At 44.6% G+C, this 25599-nt stretch overlaps 1 protein-coding gene across 4 annotated transcripts in view; it reads right to left on the reverse strand.

Annotated features, from left to right (window-relative positions):
- LOC119173570 (RNA transcription, translation and transport factor protein) overlaps nt 1-25599 on the reverse strand; it is a 115063-nt gene that overhangs the window by 59234 nt on the left and 30230 nt on the right. For all 4 annotated transcript variants that reach the window (XM_075896372.1, XM_075896371.1, XM_037424373.2 and 1 more), the window contains one exon: nt 21894-21993. In XM_075896372.1, the coding sequence (XP_075752487.1) occupies nt 21894-21993 (100 nt within the window). The remainder of the gene's footprint in view (nt 1-21893; nt 21994-25599) is intronic.

Below are 25599 nucleotides of genomic sequence, written 5' to 3' on the forward strand. Positions count from 1 at the left end.
TTGCGGCGCACTGTAAGAAACCAAAAGTTGTGTTTCTATCCATCAGTGGTAGGGACGAGAATATTGAGCTTCTCGAACCTTACATGCGCGACCTTGAAGTGAACGGGAAGCCATGCCGCGTACTGCGCGATTCTGCGGCTACAATGGACGTAGTTCACAGCTCGTACGTTGAACCGCAAATGTTCACGGGTGAGTGTGCTTGGATCAAGCAGGCTGTAGAGTCGTGTAGTGCATGCCTTCCCGTCGCAAAGGTAACTATCAAAGGCCCTTTCGGCACGCTCGAGACGGAAGCTGCCGTGTCACCGGCACTCCCTCCGCAATACCCTTACCTGTTTTCGAATAGATCTGACAAGATGCTGCGCGAGAGAGGGCAGCTGTTTGGGTAGGCAAATGTGATGGCGCTAACGCGTTCGAAAGCACGGGAACTCGCTGCGAAGGCAGTTGCCGAGTCCCCTTTAGCTGAAATCGGCCTGACGCAGGACTCCCCAGCAGAGGTCGAACTTACGCCAGCGTTACAACAGCAGGGGGTCCCATCCGTGGAGGATGAAGCTACGGCACGGGCACCATCAGAAATATTGGAAGAGCACTCCAGAGATTTACTTGTAGCGCCTACGTCGGAAAGCTTACAGCGACTATTAATGGTAGACAGCATGGCCTTGAGGAATCAACAAGATAAAGACCCGAGCTTGCGAAACATCCAGAGCAGGGTACATGAAAAGATAGCCCCGAAAAACATAAGTTATTATGAGAAGGATGGCATACTGTACAGGAAGTATGTTGACAAAAGGGGTGTAATGTTTGATCAGCTGGTCATGCCTCAAGCTTATCGAGAGGATTTACTGCGCTTGTCGCATGGAAGTTCTTGGGCAGGTCATTTAAGCGTCAAGAAAACGAAGGGACGGTTGTTGCAGGAGTATTATTGGCCAGGCTGTTTCCGCGACGCAGAGCGATTTGTAAGGACATGCGACACGTGTCAGCGTGTAGGTAAGCCGGGTGACAAGTCGAGGGCGCCGATGAAGCTGGTGCCTATCATCACAGAGCCGTTTCGGCGGCTCGTAGTGGACACTGTAGGCCCACTGCCGGCGACATCGTCGGGGTACCGCCACGTGCTGACTGCGATATGCCCAGCGACTAAGTTCCCCGAAGCGGTTCCACTTAAAAAACTTAGCTCTGTGGAAATAGTTAACGCGCTCCTTTCCATATTCGCACGAGTTGGCTTTCCCGCCGAAATACAGTCGGATCAAGGCTCTGTGTTTACTAGTGCTCTTACCACTACGTTTTTGAAAAGGTGCGGAGTAAAACTAATTCATAGTTCAGTCTACCACCCTCAGTCTAACTCCGTGGAGAAGCTCCACTCCGTTCTAAAGCGAGTGTTGAGGGCGTTATGCTACGAAAGGAAGACGGACTGGGAGCTATGTTTGCCGGCTACCATGTTCGCGTTAAGGACTGCCCCGCATGAAGCAACGGGGTTTTCACCAGCCGAGCTCGTGTACGGCCGCTCGTTGCGATCTCCTCTTCGCTTGCTTGGAGAATCGTGGGAAGGCCGAGCCGAAGACCCAGTAGTGGTCGAGTACGTTTTGAAGCTACTGGAGCGTTTAAGAAGCGCTCAACGGCTATCAGAGCAAGCCATGGCTAAAGCGCAACATAGGTCAAAGGTGTACTATGACCGCACAGCCAGAACCCGTCGATTCGATGTCGGGGACAAAGTAATGATACTGTGACCGTCGCAGAAAAACAAGTTAGAAGTGCAGTGGGAAGGTCCCGCCAACGTAGTTGAAAAGCTTTCTGACACAAACTACGTGATACGCCTGCCCGGAAAGCGAAAGATACAGCAAGTGTATCATTGCAATCTGCTCAAGCCATACCGAGAACGGGAGGCAGTGGTATGCATGATGGTGAACATCCCCGAGGAGATTCCAGTTGAACTTCCAGGGCTTGCATCAGTCATAAACGGTGAGGATGGTGAACCACTAATCAAAGAATTAATATCGAAAGCGCAGTTAGAGCCGGAGCAAAAGATTGAGCTCCAGGATCTTCTGACAGAATTTCAGGACATATTTGTAGATAGGCCTGGAAGAACCTCGGTTGTTACTCATGACATCGAGCTGACATCCTCAGAACCCGTGCGTAGCAAAGCTTACCGAGTGTCACCGCGCCAACGAGAGATTATGGATTCCGAGGTGAAGAAGATGTTGGAATTAGGCGTGATCGAGCCTTGTGAGAGCAATTACACTTCGCCCTTAATCTTAGTTGAGGTGCCGGGAAAAGATCCACGCCATTGTGTGGATTATCGCAAGCTAAACTCGATCACCAAAGATCAGATTTACCCGATACCAAACATTGAAGAGCGCATTGAGAGGGTTAGTGGAGCTCGATATATTTCCACGCTGGATCTCGTTCGAGGCTACTGGCAGGTTCCTCTCACCGAAAGGGCTAGCAGATATGCAGCGTTCATATCGCCGTTGGGAACGTTCCGCCCTAAGGTATTAAGCTTCGGTTTGAAAAATGCACCATACTGTTTTTCAAGTCTTATGGACAAGGTGTTACGAGGACTAGGGGAATTCGCTTTACCCTACTTAGACGATGTGGCGATATATTCGTCCTCTTGGTCGGAACACATGCAACATCTGCGAGTGGTTCTAACGCGTTTGCGTGAAGCGGGACTAACTGTGAAGGCACCTAAATGCCAACTCGCTCAAGCTGAGGTGATCTACCTAAGGTCACATAATCGGACAAGGACGCCTCCGACCTTCTGAGGTCAAGGTGGCTGCCATACGCGATTTCCCGCAACCACGCTCAAAGACAGATATCCGCTCATTTCTGGGGGTTGCAGGTTACTATCAACGTTACATCCCGAGATATTCGGAATTAGCTAGCGCTTTAACTGACGCGCTCCGGAAAACTGAGCCACAAACTGTCATCTGGGATGACCGTAAAGAGGAGGCTTTCAAAGCATTAAAAGCCGCCTTAACAGGTCAACCTGTGCTGAAATCACCTGATTATTCGAAAGAGTTCATAGTTCAGTGTGATGCTAGTGAGCGAGGCATGAGAGTAGTGTTGTGCCAACGAGGAGAGGACGCTGAACACCCAGTTCTTTATGCCAGTCGTAAGCTGACTGTGCGAGAACAAGCGTATAGCGCAACCGAGAAAGAATGTGCATGTCTCGTATGGGCAGTGCAAAAGTTGTCGTGCTACCTTGCAGGCTCAAGGTTCATAATAGAGACAGACCACTGTCCTCTCAGATGGCTGCAGTCCACTTCTTCCAAAAATGGTCGCCTCCTGTGCTGGAGCCTCGTTTTGCAGCAGTATTCATACGAAATACGGTACAAAAAGGGGAGTCTCAATGGCAATGCCGATGGCTTAAGCCGAAGCCCCTAGGTCATGAATTGGCCTCGATTGTTTTTCTTCCTGACATAGGTTTTTGTGTTATTATTTCTTCCGTAGTTTTGGAAGACCTGTGCGTCGTTAGGTGGGCAACGGAATTAGGGGTGTGTTTAGTACTTTGTACGAGTAATAAGATTGAGACTTTTGTGTTTAAGGTAAGCCTGGCGGGGCTCAGTGGATACGTGTCTCGCGCTTGCTTCTTCAGTGGCTTTGTTATCCTGTGTTTTCCCGTGGATTGTTTGTTCAGTCGACCGGCTCTATCATAGCGAGGATCTTGCTCTCCCAGAGAGAGGACTTCGTTGTCATCTGGCATCTCTTCGGACACCACGTCGGTTCCAAACTCTTGGCAGGAACGCCGGAAGAACCTGTGGTTTCCCTTCTTGCTGATGAAAGACCTGAAGCGGTGGGGTGTGATGATCTCACCACCCGGAGCTGCCTGGCGACCAGCCCCACCGACAAGCCCCTGCGGGGTCGCCCCGGAAAGGAGCTCATACCATTGTCTTTGGCCACTTTTGACTGTCGCCATTTGCTGGATTCCATTGTATGGTTCGCCTCCAGCCTCCGGCGAACCTCGACAACATCAGGGAAATCTGGCGGAACTACCTTACGAGACGGAACAGGGCCTAGAGCCAGGTATCACGTACCGTGCTCCAGGTTAAGAAGGCTACGAGCTTCGACGACTGATCCCTGTTGACAGTGGATGCTGTCCCCTGCCATTCGGGATCTCCATCCGCGAGGGGGCAGTCTGTTACGCTTCATTTTACGCGAACCCCTTTGGGCCCAAATGCAAGACCACAAACAGCGTGCGAACGCTCCCGGGCCTGTAAGCGTATCGGGGGTAGAGGCGCAGAAGTGTATGCCCAGACGCCGAGGAACCTGAGACGCTGCTGCCACGAAGGTCGTCATGTGCTGTGCGCGAGAACGCGGTGAGCTCGTGGCTCATTCGCACCTGGCTCTTGGGTGTGGGAACGCCGGTGGTGTGATCCGTGGCGCGATCAGTCGCGTGATCGGTGGCGTGACCAGTGGCGTGGTAGGTGGTGCGAACACAAGGTGTTCCATATTTGGTCATGTCTGGAGGCGCCTGACGTCACACAAGCGTCTGGAACCCTTTAAAAACGCGCAGGGAGAGACTGGGTGAAGCAGTCTGGATTGAGACTCTGCCGGAACTCTGCTCCTCGGCTTCTTACCTTTGTGTGTAAACTTGAATGTCCACTTTGGTCTAACTATGTAGTATTAAACTCTTTTGATTTGCTGTTCTGCGCCGTCTCGCCGGTACTTCCCTTCTCGTCGGTCCTGATGCAAGTTACGAGCACAACCTGCTGACGGCGGCGGTCAAGAGACACCCTTAACAACGTGCGAGCTGTTAGTTCGAATTTCGGGCCTCGCCTGGTGAGGTGAGGCCTTGAGACCTGAGGACTCTGGAGTCTCCGGTCTCTGTTCGGGAGTAGGCGGTGTAGTCTGGACTACAGCCGCCGGCTCGGTATGCGCGGGCTGAAGGAGTGGCGAGGGCTAGTGCGACGGTGCCCCCTGACGCGCTGCATCAGCATATGTAGGTTCATAGAAGGGTGAGACTCTTCGCCGTGCTTCCTTAAATGAAATGTTCTCCTTCACCTTCAATGTAATTATCTCTTTTTCTTTTTTTCAGTATGTGCAGGAGCGTGAATATGCGGCATGGTTTCCTTCACAGTTTACACAGTGTGGCGGTTGTTTGCAGTTCTCAGACACGTGGCCTAGAACTCCACATTGTGCACAAGTCTGGCGACCACGACAGGTTTTAGAACCATGGCCATATCTCTGGCATTGGAAGCAACGACGATAGTTCGGTATGTACGGTCTGAGAGAGGTCTTCGTGTACCCGGTTTGAATACTTTCTGGCAGATTACTGGAAGCGAACGTGAGTATTAGGTGTTTTGTCGGTGTTACCTTGTTGTCTCTTCTGATGATGATCCCTTGTACACTGGTCACATTCTGACTCTTCCACCACTCCAGAAGTTATTCTTCGGTCAAGCCAAGCAAATCAGCATCAGATACCACTCCACAGCTTGTGTTCATAGATCTTTGTGGTGTCACCAAAAAGTTGTGTCACCAAAAGTTGAAAGATTGTGTAGCTTCTCAAAATGCTCTATTTCTCGAATTTCGAGGAGGAGGTCTCCGCTGGCCATTTTGGTAACTTTGCACCCAGCCCCAAGAGTTTCTGTAAGACACCTGGCTACTACAAAGAGGGGTACAGTTCTGGCTTGCTTTCCACTTCTGGCTTGCTTTTCATTTGAAGTTATTACTCGCTGCCGAAACACATTGAGAAGACATCGACAGACGGACGAAAAATTAGAACATATTGATTGATTGATTTGTGGGGTTTAACGTCCCAAAACCACCATATGATTATGAGAGACGCTGTAGTGGAGGACTCCAGAAATTTCGACCACCTGGGGTTCTTTAACGTGCGCCCAAATCTGAGCACACGGGTCTACAACATTTCCGCCTCCATCGGAAATGCAGCCGCCGCAGCCGGAATTTGAACCCGCGACCTGCGGGTCAGCAGCCGAGTACCTTAGCCACTAGACCACCGCGGCGGGGCCTTTTCTCACTATGTATGACGTGAAAATGGGGGAAGTTTTCTTTTGAATGGTTCAAAAAACCCAAGTTTTAGGTGCATACGCGCTTTAAGGCGGTACGATCATTTAACGGAAGAAAAGCTCTATGCATGAGTGTTTCATTTTTTTCAGAATCGTTGGCAACCACCCACCACGGAGCCCAACGAGGGGACACTACAAGTTTGCGGATGCTAAAACCTGCAGACGCCAGTCGTACAACACAACTATAACCCAATGCACCTAGACCAAGGTAGGCTATTTGCACAGGGTTAACCCTAGCCACCACGAAGTTTGGAATTAAACAGAAGAGAGTAGAAGACAGGATAGATAAAAAGTGAGAGATAAAGACGAAGATGCAGGGAGAGCGAGATAGGAAAAGGCGACTGCCGATTTCCCCTGGGTGGGTCAGTCCAGGGGTGCCGTCTAGGTGAAGCCGGGGTTAAAGGGGTGTGTTGCCTCTGCTGGGGGGCCTTAATGGTCCGATCATCCAGCGTCGGCTCAACCCCCAGGATCCCCTTTGCCCCAGACTCGGCAGAGCCACGCACCGCTAGGCGTGGGAGGGAGTCGAAATCCCCCGTTAGCTCGGGTCCGTAATGTCGCTACACACCAAACGCCCGCTTTCACAGGCGCCCACTTTCACAGCTCACCCTATATGCAACGAAACTCTCCTCAATACCCCCTTCGCGCTCCTGGTGCCGTCTCGCGGCCACTGTGGCGACATAGCAAGCTCTCCCTATAGCGTTACCGGGGAGTTCCGTGACCAGAAAAGCATTGAAGGACTCTGGTTATACTGACGTTTTGACTGTAGTACAGTACAATTGTAGTTCTAGTTCCATTGCAAGAATAGATGCCAACAAATAAAATGAAACAACCCCAAAAGCTTTAGAGATAGTGCTTTGCAAGAAATCAAGGTTTAAAGAAGCCTTAAAATAGATGGAACCTATAGGGCCTGCCCTGTGCCCTTAATGAAGTCATTTTATGATTACGAGGAAAAATGCGGCTGTACTCCTTTGAAAGTGCACAGTCACTCATGTGCAACGCATGTATTAACGCACCTGAAACAAGGCTCCTTGTTTATAGCCTTATCACATTGTGTGTGCTCTATTGCCAAGATCAATGACATTTTTCACATGTCACTCAGACTGTTACAGCTGACTTTATTCTGGAACGGTCACACGAGCTGAGGCAATCAGCGCATATAATTTTCTTACATATATCCCGAACACTCCATAGCGATTCACAGGAAGTTTTCTACAATCCACACATACTGCTGCAAAGCTGGCGATCCCACATAGCTGACAAGCCCTGCTGTGAATCCACTTTTGCAGACAGGAGTAAATAGAAGCAATATTTGGCAATTTAATTTATCTGTCAGTGCAGCCACTGCATGCTGATATGCGGTGTCAGAATAAACAGGATCTTAACACTCCAGATTTGTAAAGCGAGTTGTTAGATGTAAATACAGAGGAATGACTAGGGGTCTTTCTTTTTTTTCAACTCTACCTAATCAAGAACCCAGATGGGAGATTAGCTTCAGCTGCCATTGTGGCTCAATTGCTACAGCATGTTAATTAGTAGTTCGGGGTTCGGTTCTCTTCAAGCCGATTCTTTGTCATCTTTATTCTTTTCACTTGCTTGAATGAACATCATGGAGTGACAATGTGCTCTTCTAAAAATTTTCACGGAGCAGTATTGAGCTATGCACACGTCCTACAAAGCAGAATATGTGCAGGAGGGTAGTTGGTATAGATCCCCAATTGAAACGTGAAAATGCGAATGAATAGGGCACAGAAAAAGCAGGACACAAATTGCGATTGTACGCATTTTTCTCTGTTCCATTTGTTTACACCACAAAGGATAAAGCCTGCCCTACCTTATATGGAAAATTATTGACAGGCGTAAGCTATCTCCCACCTTTTTCTGACCGTCCTTTCATATCCAAGCTTTACGAGAGTATTTTCAGAGCTTTTCGATTGTTTCCCACCAGAAAAATCTACTTATTTGGGGATTTTAATTTTCCTGACATTAACTGGTCATCCATGTCTTCATCGTGCAGTGCATCATGTGAATTCATTGAGCTATGTCTTGACCTCAATTTCACCCAGCTTGCTTCAGAGCCCACTCATGATAATAATATTTTAGATCACATTCTTACAAGAGAGCCACATACCATATATCTAATTTTGCAATTAGGCAGCTTTAGTGATCACAACCTTCCAGAGTTCTCAATCAATATCCCACAAAGCTTTTTGAGTGTCCAGCATAAGGTAATCAGGGATTATAGCAAGGCAAATTACAATAAAATGAGCACTAAACTTGATGTCTTCCCACACAAAACATTTCTTGCCTAATGCACCAACAGGTCTGTCCAAGATAACTGGATTTCTTTTAGAAATATTATGGCGTTCCTCGTAGACAAGTGTGTTAAACTAATCAATACCCCCACAACAAAACCAAACCATGGTTTATTAGATCGCTCAGATCTCTCAGAAATAAAAAGAAAAGGTTACATGCTTGCACTAAAAGGATATTGTCTCCTGAATCCTGGTATATATATATATAAGGACTACTTAAAATCTTACTGTCTTGCTGTTAGTGAAGCGAAAAAGAAATATTTGAACACTGATCTATCTACACTTTTGCACATTAACCCCAGAAAGTTCTGGCAAACCATTTCGCCTGATCGTGGCAGTGACATAGTTACATTACACAACACTGACAATATTCCTGGGTCTGCATCTGAATGTGCTTCATCCTTCAATTCATTTCTTTTTCTCTATCTTTACAAATAAAGACTTTTCATGAGTTCCCTGCATTTCTGATCTTGAATACTGCTTAATGTACCCTAACAGTGTTACTGTCGAAGGCATATGTAAACTTATAAACAGTCTTAAGTTGTTTAGATCGTGTCGTATGGACAATATATATTTCAAGGTGCTCAAAGACATATCCGCTTCGTCCAGACAAAGTTTATGCCACATTTTTCAAGTCTTTACCCACAGCTCAACTTTCCACCGACTGGAAAATTGCAAAGGTCATTCCGAAATTTAATGACGGGAACAAACGCTCTCCAGCTAACTATCGCCCCATTGTTACCTAATAGCTAAACTATTTGCATTTAGACTCGACTCATCAACATTATCTTGGCTCTGGAATTTTTTTATTGTATCGACAGCAGTTAACATTTGTCAATACCTCCAGCTCATCTAGCTCATTTGTCATCATATCTTCTTCAATTAATCTTTTCGTGGATTAATGTATAGTGTATAGGACCAGTAACTCTAAGGAAGACCTAGTAAGTGTTGAACGGGACCTCGACCTAATTAATCAGTGGTGTGACCGCTGGCAAATTATGCTTAACACATCTAAGTGCTGCGTATATTCTTTCACCCATACGAAATCTATTTTTCCCTTTCCTTTCTACTCTGTCTGTTCAGCTGAAGTTCCCTGTTACTCCCTGCAAATATCTCAGCGCTTATCTTGGTTCTAATCTTGCCTGGTGTAGTCGCTCCAAAAAGGTATGCGCGAAAGCTAACAGAACTTTGGAATTTTTGCACCAGAATCTAAGCATTCCCCATCGTCTATTCGGCAACAGGCCTATCTAATAATTGTGCGCCCTCACTATAAGTACACTTCATCAATCTGGTCCCGTCATCAACAATACCTAATAGAAAAAGTAGAATTCATCCACAGCTTCGGTGCCCCGGCAGCTCAACAGACGTTCCTCGCCTCAGCGAGGACACAGCCAGGCACAGCTTGGGTGCAGACGCTCATGGGCCAGTAGCCCAAGTCCCAGCCTAGCACATCGTTCGGTACGTCTCGGATCCCCTTGGCGGCCCTTTGATTAGTGAGTCCCCCGAACGCTGGCACCTGGAGCCTCGGCACATAGGCCACTCTGGACCTCGCCCGGCTCCATGGTCTTCCGTACTCTCACTCTTCTCACCGGGCAGAACGTCTCGCTCGTCTTGGAGCCCGGAACTGCATTGCGCATGGCATGAACCCTGAAAGTGCACCTCGTGCCACCGCGCTCTTTTTTTTTTCGTCCCTCCGTGCTCGGTGGTCTGCGCCGACGTTTTCGAAAGGTATTTACACATGACAGTTTGCTTCATTGCTGATTACTAATGCATGGTATGCACGTGCATTCATGTGCGCTCCGTAGGCCCTTACTTATTCCTTTATAATACCCTACAGGCTCCGAGGAGCATTGAGTGGGGGGGGGGGGGGGGGGGGGCTACAGAGAATTCATCATAAATCATCATTATGACTGCATCAAGAAAATACAAAGAAAGATTATACAATGAAAGAGAAAAGAACAAGCACTATAATACATTGTAGTAAAACATCTTTATACAAAAATCAAAGTAACATATAAACCTGCAAATGCTCCCGAAATTTCACAGGGTCTCTTCATGAGACAATCTCATCAAGAAGAATGTTCCCGTGCGATGGCGCGCGGAAAAGCAGAATTATTGAATGACTGTGTGTGACCTAAGATGCATCCGAAACTGAGATGATTATGAAGATGACGTGATGTACGCGAAGGAATTTAAACCTAGATATGACTGGTCCAAGAGCTGGAGAGGTATTTATAGAAGATGCATAGGAGGGGGACAGAGGGGTGGGAATCTAAGTTAGGGAGGGCAATATCGCATATGATTTGGTTGATGCTGAAATAGCGATTGTACTTAGAAGTTATGAAGCGGGCTGCACGATTTTGGGTAGATTCAACTTTATCTGTTAGGTATTGTTGATGAGGAGACCAGATCGATGAAGCGGATTCCAATTTAGGACGTACAAAAGTTAGATAGGCCTGTTGCCGTATGAATGATGGAGAATGATGCAGATTTCGGCGCAAGAATCTCAAAGTTGTATTAGCTTTTGCACATACTTTTTTGATGTGACTACACCAAGTAAAATTAGAGCAAAGATGAATGCCGAGATATATTTAAGTATATGCATGGGGAATTACAGTGGAACGGACAGAGTAAGAAATGAGAAAAACATTTTTAACGGGTGAAAGTACGCTGCACTTAGATGTGTTAAGCGTCATTTGCCATCGGTCACACCACTGATTGATTCGGTCGAGGTCGTGTTGTAATCTGACGTGGTCCTATACACTATGCAGTCATCCGCAAAAAACAGAATTGAAGAAGAAATGTTACAAGACAAACATTATATAAATGAGAAAAATAAGAGGGCCTAATACACTACCCTGGGGTACACTTGATGAGACAAATGAAGTAGATGAGCTGAAGTTATGGACAAATGTAAACTGCTGTCGATTAGATAAAAATTTTGGAGCCAAGATAATGTTGACGAGTCAAGTCTAAGGGCCGATAGTTTAGCTACTAGACGACAATGGGCAACTCTGTCGAATGCTTTCACAAAGTCAAGAAAGATGCCAATCAATGATATTATTATTCATACCATTATGTAAATCCAATGTAAATTCGAACAGTTGAGTATCGCACGATAGTGTTTTCCGAAAACTATGTTGATTTTCAAAGAAGAAGTTATTATACTCGAGATGACTGTAAATATGGGAGGCGATGATGTGTTCAAGTAGCTTGCAAGATATGCATGTTAGCGAGATGGGGCAATAGTTACCAGGGAAGTGTTTGCTCCCGTCTTTAAATACCAGAACGACCTTTGCAGTCTTTCAGTCGGTGGGAAGTTGACCAGTCGATAAAGACTGTTGAAAAGTGTGGCATAAAATTTGACTGGACGAAGCGGATCTGTTTTTCAGTATCTTGGAATTAATATTGCCCATACCACACGATGTAGGCAACTTTAGACTCTTTATTAGTTTAGACCGTTTATTATTTCAGCCTTTTCCCCGTAACAATATGCCTTCAACAGTAACACTGTTAAGGGACATGAAACAGTGATCAAGATCAAAGACGCAGGAAACTGATGAAAAGTCCTCACTTGTAAAGACGGAGCAAAAAAAAAAACGAATCGAAGGATGAAGCACATTCAGATGCAGACTCAGGAATATTATCAGTGTTGCGTAATGTAACCATGTCACTGCCACGATCAGGCGAAATGGTACAACAGAACTTTCTGGGGTTAATGTGCAAAAGTGTAGACAGATCAGTGTTGAAATATTTCTTTTATGCTTTACTAACAGCAAGACTGTAAGATTTTGAGTAGTCTTTATATATACACCAGGATTGAGGAGACGATAACGTTTCAGTGCAAACATGTAACCTTTTCTTTTTGTTTCTGAGAGATCTAAGCCATCTATTAAACCATGGTTTGGACTTGTTGTTAGCGATATTGATTAGTGGTACATATTTACCTATGAGGAGCGCCATAATATTTCTATGTGGGGTATGTAGTGTGCGTGCGCTCCATGCCAGTAGTTGTGAGCACTCTGCAATTTGAAATTTTACATGCACAGTTGTGTACAATAGTGGTGCCCTCTATTTGTTGTAAAAATATACCAAATAGTAGGTTGGCATTGCCCTGAATAGCTACTAAGCATACCATGGTCAATTGGCCAGTAGATCAGAAAATAGTCGAATCTCAATAATTCAAACTCGAAGGGGCCCGAAAATTTGTTCGAATTAAAGGAAGTTTGAATCAATAAAGGCTAAATGAACGGAAGGATCACCATGCAGTGGCGCATGTGCATTGAGCTAACACACGAGGTGGAAGTTTCAGAAGACTTACATTTATTTACAAATCACAGGACATCCGTCATTAATTTACGTAATCGGTGATGTGCGTCTGCACACGTTTGCCATGCAGCGAGTCAATTTTGCACGCAGCTTGCAAAGCATTTCTACTTCGGCTTCAGCAATCTCCTGGCAAAATAAGTTGCGCGCGGCAATGACCAGCGCTTACACTCTCCAAAGGCAACAACGACGACTGCATCCATGCTACGTAGCCGGAGCATGGCCAGCACGTGACGAGAAAGGAAGAGCGTCTACACGCGGAGAGAAACAGATCCGCATTTGAGAGAGAAACAAAATTCCACGGCAGCTTTTTTTTTTTTGCTTTCTTCGCACGCATTATTGAAAGGAGAAGGGTCTACCTGGCAGGGACGGGAAAGAGGGAAATGTGGCATCAGCACGTGAGAGAGAGCCAACACTCTGCAACAACTTTTTTTCCCTCACTCTCTTCGAGCACGGCGTTGAAAGGAGAAGGGTCTTTACATGGCAGGGTCGGAAAAGGGAGCAGCGTGGCACAGGCGCATCGCAGATCAGCATTTGAGAGAGAAAAAACATTCCACCGCAGTTTTTTCTTTCCTTTTTTTTTTCCTTCCAGTGCAGCGTTGAGGTGTCGGAGATACCGCTGCGGTATTGGGCGTGGTGCTGAGAGCATTTTCAGAGTGCGGTATGTTCGAATTAACCATCACAAGTGCTCCCGCATTTGAATTATAGGGTGTTTTCGCCCATTGGAATACACATAGCTTTGACGGGACCTCAATGTGAGTTCAAATTAACCAGTAGTTCAAATTAAGCGTGTTCGAATTAATGAGATTCGACTGCAGTTCTTTGAGAAAGGAAAAGAAAGGCTTTAACGTCTAGCAGAATGCGTAAACCACTGCCAGGTGAGTTGAAATACATTCGAACCCCGCTACAACGAATGTCGCTTCAATGAAATTCTCACTACAACACAAAATTCTCGGTTCCCCGCCACCAGTCCATAGCAGTCAATGCATAAATATTTACACCACAATGAACACTTTTTCTTCTGCTATTCCGCTTCAATAATGTTCGACAGTGGTATTCCTGGCTCAGATATTTATTGCTATGCAGTGAACACAATCTTTAATATCTTTATGCATTTCCAGAACCTGAACATACGTTAAGTCTAAAACACCGTTGGCACCACCAGAAACCAAAAACCGCCGCTGTTCACCAAGCATGGGGAGCCGCCATAGCTTGATAGCGTTGGCAATGAGACTGCCTTGCTTTTGCCACTAGCTTGCTTCTGAGCCGCAGATGATCCGTAACTGAAACTTAGTCGCCCAGTTCATGGTTTCCTTCACAGAGCTGCTGGGTGCAATCGCAGAACGATGCCTTCGCTGATGCCACTGCTTATTATTCTGTTTGCGCTTGGCCAGTGTAGTAACTAATCAGAGCGGCTGTTCGTCTGCATTACCAACAAAATCAGCCAGCCGCGAGTGAAGGGATGATGAAAATAGCATAGAATAAGGGAAAAGTCACCGCTCCACGATACGCAGTCTCCATCTCGGCGGTGTCGGATACACTTGGACGGTGGATAGCTGCGGGTGTTAGCGTGTTAATGCAACTGTTACGTTCGCTCACGAAAACCATTGTGGCCATTGTTTCAGCCTGCTCTTCACCATCCTATCGTTATGCATGAGTGAGAATTGCCTCGTGACGCTGCTGAGTAAAAATTAGAAGCAGCCAACACTTTCTGATTTTGAGGAGTAAAAGTTCTTTTATTTTGCTAGCTAAGATCTGCTACATTTTTTTTTCATTCACTACAACGAAATTTTCGCTTCAATGAAACTTTTTCTATGCCCCGTCAGTTTCATTGTAGCGGGGTTCGACTGTACCATCACGCATGGGATGAATGTTTTTGATTATGGCACGTACTGTTACTGTCTGTACTGTTGCACAAGAATGCCCCTAGAAAAATTTCAGCACACATCACTCAGGCCTGTTACACACAAGCAGCGCCGTAAATGTGTGCTTGCAACATTTTACTGCAAGTAAACTGCACAATACACGATACGTTTACGCAGACTCGAAAGATCTGCACAGAAACAAACCAGCAGCATGGCGGGGAGCCCGCTTGGTGGCTAAGCACTGTTTTGCATGCCGCTCTGACGTCACTTCCACCACCACACTTTTAGCAATGCACTGGAATACGATAGGGCCTCTCCCGAGTTTTCCTATCTGCAGTATTTAAAATATTCGACAGAATTATTACGCAGCTTTCAGCAAACAAATTGTATGATGGATATAGACATTTTTTTAATGTTTGGCAGGGGCGCAACAACTAAAGTAGTATTTGGAGCAATTTTGAAGCACAAAAATGTTACTTTTCCAAGTATGGAGCAGGTTATGCGAAAAAAATACATTCATTCAAAACTAAATTTGGAGCAGTATGAAGAAGAAGGCTCACATTTAGGGAAAAAAATATGTTCAAACCATTCAACCTAAACCATACAAAGTGAAAATGAGCACTACTTTTCTAATAAAAGTAGTATTTTGGAATATTCCACTCATCAAACGATAATGAGGTCAACATTAGTGCTTGCAATGCCTGTCAAATTCTCTGACAGAATCTGAGAATTAAAATAAAAGAAAACTGGCATACAGTTTTGTTAGATTTTTTTAGGGCTGCAGAGACGTCACACTGTGCTCCAAATGATTCTTTAGACATCGGCAATCGTATTAGTACTCACAATTACGCGGGGTACACATGCATGAGCAGACACAGAAAGGAGCTTTTGTCTCGCTGCCTCAGTGCAGAATGTCAGGATGTTGCGTTCCATAATACACTATCAAAGCTAAGATGGCTTTAAAATGTTCTCGTTTTTTTAAAGAACCAAAAAGACCGCTCCGGTGGACAGTGAAAATTAAGGGGAGATAATACAATTAAAAAAAAAAGGTTTCAGTAATTTGTAGCCTAGAGCAATCAAAAGCAGCTGTATCTATATGCTCTTATGATTATTTCAAATATGCAATTAGCTTCATAGTAAGTTGCAAAGAGAGAGAGAGAGAGAGAGACAATTTTATTTTAAGTTTCACAGTTTTTGTTTTGTGCCATGCAAAAGTGTAAGGTATAGTTCGTTATGGACAAACTTTTTATGCCACTGAACTTTTATGGTTCTGAGCCAGTAATGGCTCATATTGCTCTATATTTACTATAGAATGCATAAAGCTATAAATAAAGTGTGTGTCAAACATTTTAATGGAGAAAAAAATTCTAAAGTAAATATTCGTGGAATCATCAAACCATACTGATTGCTTACCTTAAGTTCATAATAACCATACGAGCAATATAAAGATTTAAAGCAGATAATTGCATAATCACATATTTAGGAACATGTGGTCGAAATTTCATCCCAATCGAGCTATCCGAAATTCCAACTCAGACTCAAGAAGTTGCTCAAGAATAGATCTTGAGAAAAACGCACTTATTATGATATAAGTGAAAGCTAATCTATGCAGGGAAGATAAGTTTTACAGCGAAAGCTGTTATGAGATCACTTTCCGGGTCGCGTGCAGTTGTTGTCCGCCACCGCCGCCGGTGTCCGTAACCACATCGCCCGAAATTAGAAAAAAAGACCTTGCACCAATGACACAGTGGAGCTTGAACAAGGGTCCGCTGGGTGCCAGTCCAATATTATAAAACTGAGTTATGCCGATGCTTGTAACTTGCCAAACTTGCCTTAGGCAGGCTTGATGTTGGGAAAGCAATCGCGTCTTAAGACATTATACAACTTATAAAGCATTTTACAGCAGCGAGAGAACAACCAGTCATCACATAATGCGAATAGTGTAACAAGTGGGCCGTCCAATGCTCCAAACCATCACAAAAGCTTGTTCTTGTTCCTCTATTATCTGTGGCGCATACTCATTTCATCCATAATTCCTCATCGTCATCAGCCACTGCACAGACAATTGGCACAAAATTTCTTGCAAGTGTTCAGCAGATAACACGATCCTCAGAAGAATGACGAAAAACAGCATAACGAATGCCGGCCTACTACCCAAAAGGTCATTAGTAATGCCCTAGTGGGTACCAAGCAAGTGTGCTTGCAGTAGTTACCCAATGCGTTTTTTGAAAAGGCTCTGAAAGGCCACTCTTCTAGCTTTCGCTGTGACTGTGCTGCGCCTACCGCGCAGGCCTGGCGTTTTTTTTAAGACAATTTCTTCCATGATGAGTGGTTGGGAATCATGGCTATCTTCAGCATACGGCTATAGTTAACTCGTCATGAGATTTGCAATGGCAAGCAGCCACGTGACAATTTCCACGGGGACTCACTCTAGACCATGATTATTTCTTAGTCTTTAGTAGCCGCAACGTCCCTTTAAAAGCTACTTTAGCCTACTTCGAGCTTAGTTGCAATCTAATTTTTTTTCGTGAAAGTAGAGAAACTAAACTTGTGAAAGCAAATAAAAATGAAAAATATGCAGTTTTAGAAAGAATTTGCATTTTTCGATTTGCATTTCCCCTTAAGCGGGACAAGAGGCAGCCGTGAAACTATTTTTGTATATATGGAATGTGAATAGGCGTGACTTCACAGCCGTACGAAATCCATGGACCAGAGCTTGTGCACCACTGTTTCTTTGACGCAGATGTGCGATCTTGTGTGTTTAGACTAGAGGGCTTTTGACAAACGTGTGGCTTTCTGATGCTTTATCATTGCATGCGTTTTTGAGCGGTGACCAACAATGAACAAATGGTGCACTTGCAGCTCCTGTTTTTTTTCGCCACTTGATATTAAGTACGTGTGAGCAGTGCAAATTCATTTCAAATCAAACTCTAATCGAACAGTGCAGAATAGTGACCAACTATCGAAAGTAGAAAGAAATAATATCTTCTCATAACCTAAAACGCAGTGAATGAGTGCTACGCTAAGACTACAGTGGTAAATATGGTACATCTGACAGTGCTCGTGGTACTTGGTCTTTTTGTCCCGTGTCTCCTCTTGCGCTGTAAACACTCCTGAAGTGAGATACTAGCTGGCCCATACACACATTGTTTCGGTAATGATCACTATGCGTGCTCTGGGCCCAAAAATGTTTGTGTTCTATTTCACAGCAGCGTTCTAATTGCACGCTAGAAAAATGGGAGTTTCTAATCGAGTGGTGTGGGGTGACAGTAGCAAATTCACAGCGACAGTCAAATTATTCGGAACTTTTAATACTGGCTATTTGGAAATGGAATTCAATTATTCAGATAGGTATCTTTTTAAATAAATTCAGAACATCAATACGTGATGTTTTGTATCCCAAGAACAAGAGAGGCGCTGTAGTGGAGGCCTCCAAAAATGTTGACCCACTGACATTGCACAGGCTTCTACCATTACATCTCCATTGATCAATATGAGGCCGCTGTGGCCAAGATTAAACCCTCTGGGTCAGCAGCCGAGCATCGTAGCCACTGTTCCACCGTAGCGAACGAAGCTCACACACCCCTACTTGTTGTAATGAAACAATGATATATTATGTGGGGTTTAACGTCCCAAAACCACCATATGATTATGAGAGACGCCGTAGTGGAGGACTCTGGAAATTTCGACAAACTGGGGTTCTTTCACATGCACCAAAATCTGAGCACACAGGCCTACACCGCCTCCATCAAAAATGCACCCGCTGCGGCCAAGATTCGATCCCGCGACCTGCAAGTCAGCAGTCGAGTGCCTTAGCCACTAGACCACCGCTGCGGGGCTTGTTATAATGAAATATGGCACAGGCTTAGAAAATATGACCAGTCTGTCTCAAGCATAAAGCGGAACCAGGAGCGCATCCCACTTATTTCCACAAAGGCCTTCACGCGTGTATAGCAGCGTGAAAGCAAAATTTGAGAGTGCAAAACAACATGTGGTGTGTTATGCTTGTACTTCGCTGCATTTTATCATATCAATTTCATTTATATGTTTCGGTGTGTACAAAATTATTATGGTACTTAAGACACTTAGTCTAGCATGTAATAGAAGCAGCGCATGAAGGTTAAATTATTTAGAACTGCAAATTCGCTTGCATTCTGAAGACGGCCCGTATTCGTGCTGATCTGTTTGTTCGATCCCATTGAGTCCTCGGAAAATTCGTATGAAGAAATGAACAATTCGAAGAATTTATTGATTAAGGTGCTGACGTCAACAAAATGCTGCATTTTACACTATCTTGAAGGTTTCGTACTAAAAAGAGTTTTGATGTCAGTATCCTAATCTCAGTGCAAGAATGCCATCTCTGGCACAGCCAGCAATAAATATGCTTCTTTGACGGTACTAAAAAAGATACAAGGAATAAAATGGAAAAAAATTGATTCATCCAGACAGTGAAGCGATTCGCTCCCTGAAGAACTACGACGAGACCTTCAAGGGTATTATTGTGTGGTGTACAAACAATGAAAACATGGTTAAGTCTCTACTACAGTCGATGACATAATACCTTACGGAGGTATTAAATGATTCTAGTCAAAGTATCAAATGATTGTACTCCTTCATGTGTAAGCATTTGTTTTGATTACCTGGTGTATGACTGACACAGTTTGCCGCCATGTCATGGTGTAGCCGCGCAGTAGTGCCAGTGGTCTTAAGGATGCCGGGAAACTGTACTTGTTATACCGTATGGTTAAGTGGTGCACTTTTTTACAGGGACAAGAAAGACAGTTTTATTATTTTTTTTATTTGATTATTTTTTTTTTGACAATAGAATTGCATTGCCCACGGTCAAGACAAAAGGAGGTGGTTTGCCTCCTGACGAGGTCCTGCTCGCACTGAGCGTAACATGACACTCGCTACTCTTGCAACTAAATTTATTGCAGAAAAAAATTCTTCATATGTATGCATCCTTCCGAGCGAGAAGGAAATGAAATAGAAGTCAATGAAATCTTATCTATAATATCAAAATTTGCACACTCAACAATGAAATGATCGCGGCATGTGCAGAAATGAGCTTCACAGTTCATGCATTCTTAAACCAATGAGGTGTCATCAAATAGTGGCAAGCAGCCACACTGAGTCTCTTAAGGTGGAAAAAATAATTTCTTCCAACAGATCTCGTACATTCCAACAGCCCGTTGTTCATACACTGACCAACCTAGCCAATGTATACTTTCCCAAACGACAGTGGTAAACAATATTCAACAGATTACTTGCATCTTACAAACTTTGTTTGGCGCTCGGTAAAGTGTGTCCAAAATTGAAGCACAAACTTTCAGCAACGAAAATATGTATGTATTATCAATGAATGCACGATAAATCATAAAAGAAAAGTGTCTGAACACCAGATTGTTGGTAACATAAGAGATCTTTAGGAAGAAATAATTTTTCTCACCTAAAGGGACACTGTTCTCAGTGTGGCTGCTTGCCACTATTTGGTAACACCACAGTGGATTTTCACCACGGAAAGCAAGAATAATTTCACATTAACAACAGAAAAGACTCCTGCGTTAGTCAATTATCAATTTCATCGGGAAGCTACCTTTCTGGGAGGGCTTCAAGAGAATGTGTAGTATTGCATTTGTTATGCAGGTTTTTGTAGCCAACGTCCATTTTGAGCACATGCAAGTTCTACCTGAACGTCTTGCAATAACCCTTAACTGTACATTTTTTTAGGTTTGCATTATTATTTCTTTGAAGTGTATAGGCTGCACATGCTCTGCTTTTATTTCCACATGTGCCGTTATTATTTCATCATTAAGTGTGCAATATTTGATATTGGATAAGTTTTCAATGACTGTTATTTCATTTCCGTGTCGCACGAGGGGAGCGTAGGTGCATATATATGAAGTAATTTTTCATGAAATAAATTTAGTTGCAAAAGTATTAAGTGTCGTGTCTTTCTTGTTCCTGTTAAAAGTGTGCTACTTAAACATACGATTTTTTGAGCAGTTATTTACTTTATTTATACATCCCGCTATGCCCAAACACAAGAGCAACGACAGAAAGCTCAGGGTGGCTGTGCTACTACGACGTGGAGCAGTTGCCGGCCGTTGTCAACTGTTGTAACTGCAATAATAATAATTATTCTCTCGAATTACTGGTCGCGTTACCGAATCTACTCTTGCTTATACTCTAGCAAAGGAATAAATACATCCAGGCTAAAGGGGCATGCATGCCCCCACTGAAAGTAGGAGCCATCACTGTTGAGGCGAAGCCCACAGCCAACACACACCTCACAACCCGTAGAGGCAAGGAAATGGTAGTTGCGCTAGCAGACGACGCAGTTGTCCTCACTCTGTGAAGGTGCTCGCATCGAAGCACCCTAGTGTTTACAGCCCCTTTCAAATCTTACGATTTTTTGCAAACCATTAGAGTACTGCGACCAAGGTGGCTTAAGTGGCATTGTGCACCGGTTGAAACAAGGCCAATACATTTTCAAACTGCTAGACACCCCCCCCCCCCCCCCATTTTGTTTTGTTTTTTTCACGATGGATTTAGGTTTAGGGCACAACTTCTTGGCTCACTTGCAGAGTATATTTGACCAGACAAAGTAAGAAGGGCACACACCCGTTGGCCTGGTGGTGGCACCGCATATCCATCACATGTGCCATTAATATGGCAACTTATCTGGTTGCCAGGAACTTCGGTGTTCGCAGCACGTCAAGTTTGCTCGCACGCAGTAATAGCAACATACGCTTCCAGCTTTAGTTCCTACCATGCCATAGCCATATTTGCTGACTAGGAAATTCATATTTCCCACAAAGTGTTGCTGGTTACGGAAACATATTTCTGGTATGAAGTTGTGTCATCCTACCGATAGACATCCGCTGCGGTCAGCGAACCGATGGCCACATGGCGTTGTTACTTTACGTGGTCTATTGCGTTTCTCGAGTGTCTAGGTTTAATGAGCATATACCTTATACTCTGGTTTAGGATTAGGGTCTGCGCATCTTTAATGACGCAAACTAGAGGTGGCCACCGTGGCCTTCATTACTTGCTGAAATTAGTGCAACTGAGAAAATTTTAGGCTGGCGGGACATTTCAGTGCAGCATGGCGCAATTTTGACAAATTTCACGGTTCCGGGGCAGCCTAACACGAAAATGGGGAATTCCTTCAAATTGGTGCAGCTGTTGCACCTCAGTGTTTGGGCATCCCTTACAGAGAGTCAATGCCAGCTGCATCTCCTTTCACTCACTTTTCTGGAAACTGCCTCTTGTGAAGCTCAGAGAAGTGGTGCTTGAAGCACGATCCCCAATGTGACTAATTTTTCAAGGAAAGACATTTCAAAAGCTTTGATGAAAGGTGCACTTACGGTCATCCGAATACTCCAGGTGCACAGCCAGGCCGAGAAGCCAGTCTAGCACAGTTTTTGTGTCTGAACTCTTGTGTGGGCAGCCCAAGTCTTGCAGGTACTGCACACAGTCAGGGAAGAGATGTACTATTGCAGCAGTACTGAAAGTTGAGCCAGTTGGTACAGAGGATACATGTTTGGTTACAAAGGCGGAAGGGACAGGGGACGAGCGCTGGCTCGCAACTGAAAATTTTATTTGAATAACCCAATGTCATAAGTAGGAGCCCCTCAGAGACAAAGAGGATAACAAAATTCAGAGAAAATTGGAAAAAGCGCGAGCACGCACACCGTAAAGCGAGGCCCACGGTGCGTGGAGCAGCCACGAGCGAGGATCGTCAATGTAGCCTTGCAAGAATTTCGCATTGCCAGCAAATACACTGGTGACGGAAGCGTCAGAACAGCGACTCTGCAGCTTGTGGCGCGGGCATCCCGAGCAGCGGGTGGAGACCTCGACCTGCTGCGAGGTAAGCTGCTTGGGATACAGCAGCCACGCACAGCAACCGCTGACGTTTCCTGGCGCAGGCCCCCTCACCCAAGCAAGCTGCCGAAGACAGTCCCCGGGTGGCCAAGTCACTGTGTAGCTCCGGCCACAACACCGTGTAGCCAGCGGCCGCTAGGCCCAACCACCGAAGCATCTGCCACGTCAGCATCGACGTAAGGCGACCACGTCGGCAGCGGCACGAACGGCGACGTTCATAGAGAAGGTCGACAACCCCAGCAAAGAAACAACCAATCAGGACATTGGCCACAAGTTCAGTGGTGAAAAGTAGAATAGACTTGAGTCATGAGCGGAATTAAGAGGGTAGAGATGCTGACCATGTTTAGAACAGTTTAGTTTGTGAAAGAATTTATTTGCAGGTTTGATTTGGTGTTAATTACATTTGTGGTGTATATTTTTTGCATATATTATTAGACTGCCCTCAGGGTTTATTAAATAAATATGTTGTTCACGGGGTCATGTCTCAGTTCATCACCCGCAGCAGCAGCCCGTAATCCTTGACACACAGGAACGTGAGAAAAATGATGAAAAAAGGTTCATAATGTGACTGTTGGAAAAAAAGGATAAAATAAGAAGCCTAATCACATCGTGCAGAAATGTTAAAAAGGAATATAAAAAGTTACATGGCTTATCACAACGACACATGTGCCAAGAAAATATGCCAATCCTTTTCTCATGTGATACATCGATGCAGCACCTCACTCACTGACGCATGCTGCATCCATTCGTTTAACATGGGAAGCTTCTATCACTTCCATTTTTATCTGGGATCTGTTTCGACAAAAGCTCTGTATGGGCAAAAACAGATGAACAGCCATACGTGCTGCAGTGCGATGTCAGATGCCAAGCATTCAGATTCTTGAGCGAATTTCTGTGCTCTCTTAAGCAGACATTAATGCATCGGCCGCTCTGCCCGACGTATGACCGCCCACATGTAAGAGGGATCTGGTATACGATGCCACGCATGACTTGAATAAGTCCTCAGTCAGGGGTCATAAATTAATACGCAACGCAATTTTTTATATTCCTTTATAACATTTCTGTGAAATGTGGTTACGCTTCTTTCTTTTCATCCTTTTTTTTACTGCTTTCAGGTTGTTGTGTTTTCTTAAATAAAACTTGCATTTGTGAATCTGCCCTCGTCTGGGCCCCTTCCATCTTCAACAATCTCACACTGTAACCAAAAATGCATAAAAAATGTGTTGCACTGCACAGCAATTCTGCAGCTACTTCTCAACACTTTGAATGGCTACAAAGAAATGATAACTGTTTTCATCTGACACAGTAATGTGATCAACCATAGCAACTTTGGCACAGCTCCTGGGGCTGAATTCTCGCTCAGCATAACATTTTATACAGCAAACATTTGTCTCTATGGTTGATCTACATGCTGAAAAATATTGGCATGCATGTTCACTTTGAACAAACGGAAAGATGAAACATGTTTAAAAATATTGACATGCATGTTCACTTTGAACAAACCGAAAGATGAAACTATGTTACTGCCTGTCATTTTAGAGTGTAGCTCTTAGGCCCCCGTTCCCGCATTGAGCAGCGCTGCCATAGGTGGCACTACCGTTACATGTGAAAAATAAAAAGAAATGAGGATTGAACGGAATCTGTGCCTGGCAGCCGAGTATTCCACCACAGAGCTACACTGGTGCTCGATACACCGCATACGGGCATCATGTCGGGCAAGAAGTTGTGTTAACCTCTGTAATATAACAAGCAGTGCTAATTGCACAACGCTTGCCACATACTGAAAAGCTGAAATTTTTCGTCAACCATCGTCAAAGTGCACAGACAGGCGAATCGACAAAGTGTGTAGCGGGTGCTGCCCCACACCATAAAAAATGTGACTTATGGCGTACCTTGTAGAAAGCCAAAATGTCCGACACTTTAGCTGCAATCAAAATGCCCATCAGGCAATGTCCTAACCCTCAGTGAATTTCTCTGTGCACAGTTGAAGCCACAAACCATGCTTCCCCCCCCCCACCCCCACCCCACCCCTACGGAGTTCACCTTATACTCGTTAAGGAACATAATTTTCTTCAATTCTTTAAATACAAGACTTCAAGCACAACCCGGATAAAATTTCTATGCACTATATTTACTATCCAGAAAGGCTACTATGATTTTCATACTTTCAGAACAGCCTAGGCCTTCGCTGCGACGTCAAGTGCCTGTCGTTGTGCTTTATGAAAAGGATCCTAGTTCATAGACGCTTGATAAAATTGAGGTTCTAAAAACTGGTCCTTTATACCTGAAATATAATTAATGCTGCATGAAAATTGCAGTAATGAAAAGCTTCATATTTAACTTGGGCAAGTTTTCAAACACCAACTTGCTGCATCCATAAACAGAACAGAGATACCAAAATGGTGGAAATGAATACGATTGGTATTGCTGACCAGAGACCGTATGGTCAGACTTGTAAATTGAGCACTCTGTACAAACTTTTATCGTAAACAAGTAGTATAACTTTTTTTTAAACAAGGTCTATTCAAGCACAAATATGTACTGCTTAATGTAGCTTGGTCCATAACCGTTAAAAGCTACTTTACAGAGCTTAATTTTGTAATACACTATGGACTAGCGGTAGACAAAAGCTTTACACATAGCATGAGCCAGTCAGAATTGTCCGGCACAGTTGCACGCAGCAACTACTTCAACTACATAGTACACGTCAGTATGGTCCAGCGATAACAATAAATAATATGTCTTGAACCATGATATCATTATGAAGTGCCATCTGGTGTTTCAGCCATCTGGTATTCTTTAACATGTACTGAAATCACACACTACACTAGCATTTCACCTCCATCAAAATACGTGCCCAGTATGCTCAAACTTGAAATGTGATTTGTGGTAGCTTAACCCTTTGATTCCAAGATTTGTCCATGTTGTCTGATGTCGCATCGCAGAGTGTCGATCTTCTGGCTCATGCAAGGGCACTGTTAGAAATTTCTGACAGCGTAGATTGTGGTCGCTTCACGTGGGACAACTACGAGGTTGCAAAGACCGCATTAGCAGAGACTGGGCCTACGATGAAAAGCATCACGCATGGCGCTCCGTCGCCTCGCCATGCAAAGAGAGAGGTGCTGCCACAAGTTGCTTCGACACGACGCAACTGTAGGCGAGTCTGTGGGCAACAGTTTGCCCTCGAGC

Source organism: Rhipicephalus microplus, chromosome 5 (genome assembly GCF_043290135.1).
Source record: "Rhipicephalus microplus isolate Deutch F79 chromosome 5, USDA_Rmic, whole genome shotgun sequence".
In the NCBI taxonomy this organism is placed as follows: Eukaryota; Metazoa; Arthropoda; class Arachnida; order Ixodida; family Ixodidae; genus Rhipicephalus; species Rhipicephalus microplus.